The following is a 6,724-nucleotide window of genomic DNA, read 5'->3' as shown; positions in this document are numbered from 1 at the left end:
ACAAACTGCGTCACTTCCGGGCCGGACACAGATGATCAAACGTTTGGAAACTGAAACAGTCGAAAGAAGCAGTGACGAATCTGAAGAAAATGGCCTGGACGAGCAAAAGACAGCCACATAATCAGGTGAGCAGATTTATAAGCTCACTTTATTTATAATTTATACCCGCGAAGTCACCAAAGTGCGGCTTTAGAGTCGCCGGCTAGTTAGCCGCGTTACATCAGCGTTAGCTTCTCATTCATTAACGCGATGTCAGCTCGGCTCAACTCGGTCGTTAGATAACGTTAGCGGCGATAAAACGCGTTATTTCGCGTTATTTTTTAGTCAAAAGTTGGCTAAATAAACACGACGTCACGGTATCAGCGGGTAGCTTTTGCGCCGCGACGTTAGCTAGTGGTTAACAGGTGGCTATGTTACTTTTAGCTAGCAGTGGGCACTAACTAGCTGGTTAACTTGACTAAATAACAACAGTGGTAGTTTGTAGTTTATAAACTGCTGCTGTTAGCTCACTAACATTAGCTCTCTTTGCTTCAGCAACTTTGATTGAACTTTGTTAATGTAGCTGGAGGTTTTAATAAAAACGATGTTGAACTGCAGCTGATTTAAATGTGCGTGGCAGCTTTTAGGAGCTAATGCTGTTAATTATTTACAATATATGGACAGAAATCCCCCCAAAACACAGGTTTTCTCACAATCCAACAACACAAATACACAATGGTGGGACAAAGTGTGTTTCCAAAATGTGTTATTTTATACGTGTATCCTTCCACATCTCAGAGATGACACTGTAGATACTGCAATATACACGATACATACCGTTACCGTGTTATGAGACCACATATCGATTTTGGATATTGTTTTAACATTTTAAGAAACTAATTTCTTTTCCTGATTTTAAAGCCTGCAGTAAAGTGATGTCATTTTCTGAACTTATCAGACTGTCCTACTTGCTATTATATTTGCCACTTAAGTCATTAAATCCACATGATAATCAAAAATCTCATTGTGTTAATGTTTTGTCCCTAAAATATTTTCACAGTATCAATATGTCCTATCTTGACATTTGATTTCATTGCCCAGTCCAGCATTTATGAAGCTTTTGAGGAGATTTAATATGGCATGATATGTACCGTGTACCGTGATATGCTCCAAAAATATTATTATATTATTTCAAGGCCATACCGAACAGCACTATAATATTAACATTTCAGGGACTGTTCGTTATTTATCAGATTGAAGCGAGTGGTGCAAAACGGACAGGCACTATAGATATTTTTTTAAGCAGTGGGGAGTGAGTTATGTTTTTGTTTTGTCTTAGGGGAGGGTTATTCACCTCTAAATGTTTGTGGTTTGTATTTATTTTTTGAAATACCCTCAGAAGCCCCAAATTAGCAAGTGGGTTTGACAGTTATGGTATAGTCTATGGTTACTAGGAGTTGACTGATATTTGTTTTTTGGGGCCAATACTGATTATTGGTAGTTAATGAGACTGATAGTAGTTAATGAGACTGATATGCAATATTTGGAAAAGGTATGCATTTATAATTAACTTTTCTGTCATTATAAAGCCAAAGCTTGCTGTATTAACACTTCGATACTTTGAATCTGTAAATATGAAATTATATATATTTTTCAACACCCACAAGTGCACTGAAATTACTAATATACAGCAAAACATTTTTTGTGTTTGAATGAATTGGTAGTGAAAATTTAGTGAAGGAGAAGTCATGGCCTGCGCCCGAGTGCCACTGGATGAGCAGCAGGTGACCGAGCCGGGCCCGCTGGGAAAAGAGCACACGCTGCCTGCACTGGTGAGTCACTTCACCCCATTTTAACACAGAAATACACTCAAACAGCAGACTGTGGGTTTCATCAGAGTCAAAACTTTCTGCGCCACACCAGCACCCGGCCAGGAAGGAGGAGCGCTGCTTTGTGCCTTACAAATCCCCCCCAGAAGACGGCTCTCCGGCTGAGGTGGAGGAGTTTTTGGAACATGCCAAATTCATCACAGAGGACCTGGAGTGGCTGCTGACGCTGCCTCATGACAAGTTCTGGTGTCAGGTGAGAGACTATAAACATCTCTGTGAGACACAAAAGTATATGACAGCTGGAAAGATGTAAATAAATGAAAACACACTGTACGTTCAGTGTTAGCACCCAGAATATTTTTAATGCCTCTGCGCGGCCACAGCTGAGGAAGCATTATGTTTTTGTGTTGTTTGTACGTCTCATTCTTGTGAACTAGATATCTGATGAACGCCTTGAGGGAATTTTGTCAAATTTGGCACAAATGTCCACTTTGACTCAAGGATGACCTGATTATATTTTGGGGGTCATAGGTCAAAGTTGTCATAACCCCATTGGTCTAATATCTCAAGAATGCCTTAGATATTTATTTTTGTTCCTTTGGACTAAAGGATGAACTGATAGGAATTTGGTGGTCAAAGGTCAAGGTCAGCCTGACCTTGCATCCATATCATTCTTGTGAACACGATATCTCAAGAACGCCTTGAGGGAATTTCTTTTAATTTGGCACAAATATCCACTTGGAATCACTAATGAACTGATCAGAATTTAGTGGTCAAAGGTCACGGTGAACTCGTCCGTCACGTTCTCGTAAATGTGATATCTCAAGAACACCCACAGTGAATAATTCATATTTGGCACAAACGTCCACTTGGAATCACTAATGAAATGCTTTGATGTTCAAAAGTCACTGTGACCTCACAAAATCTGTTTTTGACCATTACTCAAGAATTCATACGATAGTGGGGCGGCCGTTAGCTCACCTGGCAGAGTGTACGCACAGCTCGGGTTCGAGTCCGGCCTGGAAAAAGAATTTATATGACAGTTATGTCAAAATTGAACCAAAATGTCCATCAGGATATAATGATGAAGTGATGACATTTCAGATCCAAAAAGTAAAAGAAAAACACCTTTACGGCCATTATTCAGCATCATAAGTCACTGAAGGGGAGATGTTCGGTCCTGTAGCTGTGCTGGTTTTATGGATCTTCTGTGCTGAAGGGGGACGATGTGTGTGAAGCATCAAAGTTTAAACATACATGGATGTAAAGTCTGAGTGCAGCTTGACTGCGTGGAGGCAAACAACCATGCTGTGGCATTTCTACTTCTCTTTCCTTCTTGTAAATGTCCATCTCCTCCCTCTTTTTCGTCTCCTCCATCAGGTGGTGTTTGACGAGTCTCTGCAGAGGTGTCTGGATTCATACCTGCATCACGCCCCTCGCGGCCTCGACCTCGCCACCCTGCCCTCCTCCCCAGCAGTAGCCGACATGCAGCGCTCCGTCCACAGGTTGGTCTTCTTGACCTTCCTCAGGATGGCCACACACAAAGAGTCTAAGGTAAGAGCAGCTCCCAAAAATAAACTCTCCAGAGCGAGCTACGATCCAAAGATCACTAGAAATAACAGTTATAGTTTTAGTAAACGGCCTCGGCTGTCTAACCTGCACCCTTGTGCTCCTCTTCCACAGGACAACTTTATCACGCCGGCTGTGTTTGGAGAAATTATCTATGAGAACTTCCTGTTTGACATTCCCAAAATCCTGGATCTGTGCGTGCTCTTCGGAAAGGGCAACAGCCAGCTGCTGCAAAAGATGATCGGTGAGCTGTTTTATTAGGGTTCAGTTTAAATCATCATGAAACATATTAATTAAGATTAGTGCTCCACCAAAACTTTGGCCAAATGACTATAATTCTTCCAAAAACTGGGGAATAAGGCAATTCAGAGTGATAAGCAACTTCAGAGGGAATTACCAAAAAATTAAGAAATATTAAGAAACTAAGAAAAGAACAAGAAATTTACATGAATTTTTTTGGGGGTGTTAAGAAAAGTAAAAATTATAATTTTGTAAAATATTTAAAGATACTTAATTATGTTAATTATGTATGCAGTTCTCGAGACTTTTTCCCCCAAGTTATTTTTATTTGTCTTATTTTTTTCATTTCTTGTCGAGTTGCTCACTGCCTTTTTTTCCCATGTTTTCGAAAAAATTCCCACCGATGTGCATAGGGTTCAAAGTTTTAAATACTTGTGAAAGACACCTGAATGCAGCACAAGAGAAGTGACTTTGCCCCAGGTTTCAAAGGGTTAAGGTCCAAACATAATGTCTTATTTTGCTTTTATTGCATTAATCATGTGCAGTTATTTCGTCCTCTTGACGCACCCTTTTATTTTATTTTAACGACACTGCTGCACTTTTGAATTTCTCATTTCATTTTAAAATAACTCGCCTCAGTTGACAAGTCAAAAGTGATATATGCACCTTGTAAACTAAATCGAAGAAGGTAAATATTCAGCTTACTAAACTGGTGGCAACTGGCTGCAGACCAGTCGACATGGTGGAAGACTCTGGTCTGAGGAGCGTCCTCAGGTTGACAAACACGTTTTTTCAAAAAATAAGCACAGATGTTTTCTGTCTTTAAGTAAATGTTACAAGAGCTCACGCTCGTAGCGCTGCAGCACTAATTTGAATTTTTTTTTAAAAAGTCAAGATAATAAAATGATTGTCTTTGCATTCGTTTGATATCCAGTTAAGACTTTTTTAATATGGACGTTAAAACGGTTTAGAAATCAAAATGATGGAATTTTAAACGTGTGATTATAAATGTTATTAATCATGATTAACTACTGAAATTCTCTGATTAATCGTGATTTTAAGATCAATCATTCGACAGCTCTAATTTAGATCTAACGTGAAGGCCGGTGATTTTTTTTCTGTGTTGTGAGTCTTTGTTAACTTACGTGTTGATTTTCTTTTTTAGAGAACATCTTCACCCAGCAGCCGTCTTACTACAGCGACCTGGATGAGACGGTGCCCACTGTGTTACAGGTGAGATTCATTAAAAAAATGCAACTTTATATTAATGTGTGAGGTGTAAGACTGGGTTTATTTAGATTTTCCAGAAAGTGACACGTGAGACACAAAAAATAGTACCCTGTTTCGGTGTAAATGTCTCTCTGTGAGATCATAGATTATTTTCTTACTTTTTTTTTTCTCCTGTCACCTTCAGGTGTTCGACACCATCGTGGACAAGTGCGGTCTCCACTGTGAGGGAGCCGCCGCCATGGAGCCCATGAAGCTGAACGCACACAAACAGCCCACTGCCATGACCATGAGCCAGCAGGTCCGACTAACACGCCCACATTCACCACGCAAGTTATTAATCAGAGTGCAATCATCACAACATCGTGTGTTTTTGTTGGCAGCCCATGAATGGAAACATTGTCTCTGCAGAACTGATTATTTGGAAAAACTTGATTGAGTAAACATCTTTAGATTGTTTTTTTTTTTTTTTTTTTTAATTAAACGAGGAGTATTTCTTCTTCAAGTCTTAATTAATAAATCAGGCTATCCACAGAAACTTAGCTGATTAAGTGTTTTTAAACAGGGTTTCAGCGGTCATGGAAAACCAATAAAAGTCATGAACTTTCACAATCACATTCTCAAGGCCTGGAAAGTCAGAAACATTTGATGCCTCTTGTTTCCGAAATGTGAGTTTTTGATGTTTTTTATGCCTCCGCACTGACGACAGCCGTGGCCAGAAGCATTATGTTTTCGGGTTGTCTGTCTGTATCTCAGGAACACCCTGAGGGAATTTCTTCAAATTCAGCACAAACGTCCACTTGGACTCAAGGATGAGCTGATTAGATTCTGGTGGTCAAAGGTCATGGTGACCTAATAAACTTTTTTTTTGCCATCTAAATCTGTGCTGATTGTATAGATCTTCAACCTGACTGGTGCGCGGAGGCATACGGCTGGGATATCTAGTGTTAATATAACACTGTAGTAAAATGAATATTTTCAGGTTTTGGACAGTTGGTTGGACATAAAAGACATTTCTGTCTTTTTTAACTGGACTGTTATTTTGATATTCAGTTAACAGGATTACTGACAGAGACTCAGTAACAAGCAGCCAGTGTTTAAGGAAAGAGACTTTAAATTGCGGCTGATTGGATACAGTCTGACTGCTTCTTGTCTTTGATTGCTGATATTTTCTTGTCTTTTCACAGGAACTTGTAGATCTTATTCTGTACCTGTGTGACTCGACCACCACCATCCATGCCTTCCTGGACATCTTCCCTGCCGCCTGCTCCAGCTTCCACTCCCACTGCTTCCTCAGCAGGTACACAGATGAAGTAAAACTGGCAGTATCGTAGTAACACCTTAGAAAAAACTACGATAATTATGATAATTTTGTTTTCTCGCGGCAGACTGACCTCGTTTTATGAGACCGCTGTGCCTGACCTGGAGAAGGCGGTGAAGAAGAGAAACTTTGATGATAAAGGGTGAGTCTCCGCTGCATTTAATGCTTAAAAAATACAACCGCTAAGAGAAAATATTAAGACCCGATTGCTGAATGTGATGATGATGAATCTTCTAAACCCTCCTTCAGTCTTCAGGAGGACTTGTGGAAGAGATTGTCCCACTCCTGTCGTAAGATAGTGGAGATGGCTCACCTGCTGCTGCATCACACCTGCCTACAGCCGATCCTGGAGGGGTGAGACGTCCAAACTCTCATCGTGCATCTCAGCTGAATTACCGTTACACACACACACACACACACACTCATTAATTCTGCTGGATTTGTTGTCTTGCAGCGGAGAAAACCTACAAACATTTGCAGAGGAGCTCCTGCAGCATTTCTCATCTTTTTTACCCGAGAAAAGGTAAAATCAGACCGGGGGGCAGCTCCGAGGCTCTGC

General features: G+C 40.4%; 1 protein-coding gene across 1 annotated transcript; it reads left to right on the top strand.

The window, feature by feature from the left end:
* Positions 1-28: 28 nt before the first annotated feature.
* On the top strand, positions 29-6,692 carry LOC121963509 (activating signal cointegrator 1 complex subunit 2-like). Its single transcript, XM_042513795.1, has 11 exons — positions 29-125; positions 1,704-1,811; positions 1,903-2,061; positions 3,189-3,362; positions 3,492-3,621; positions 4,783-4,850; positions 5,032-5,145; positions 6,032-6,144; positions 6,233-6,307; positions 6,415-6,519; positions 6,620-6,692. Exons 2-11 carry the CDS (start codon positions 1,728-1,730, stop codon positions 6,690-6,692), a joined length of 1,095 nt encoding a protein of 364 aa, XP_042369729.1. The 5' UTR covers positions 29-125; positions 1,704-1,727.
* Positions 6,693-6,724: the final 32 nt, after the last annotated feature.

Source organism: Plectropomus leopardus, unplaced genomic scaffold (assembly GCF_008729295.1).
Source record: "Plectropomus leopardus isolate mb unplaced genomic scaffold, YSFRI_Pleo_2.0 unplaced_scaffold11488, whole genome shotgun sequence".
NCBI lineage: Eukaryota > Metazoa > Chordata > Actinopteri > Perciformes > Serranidae > Plectropomus > Plectropomus leopardus.
This window is presented reverse-complemented; position numbering and strand designations above follow the sequence as displayed.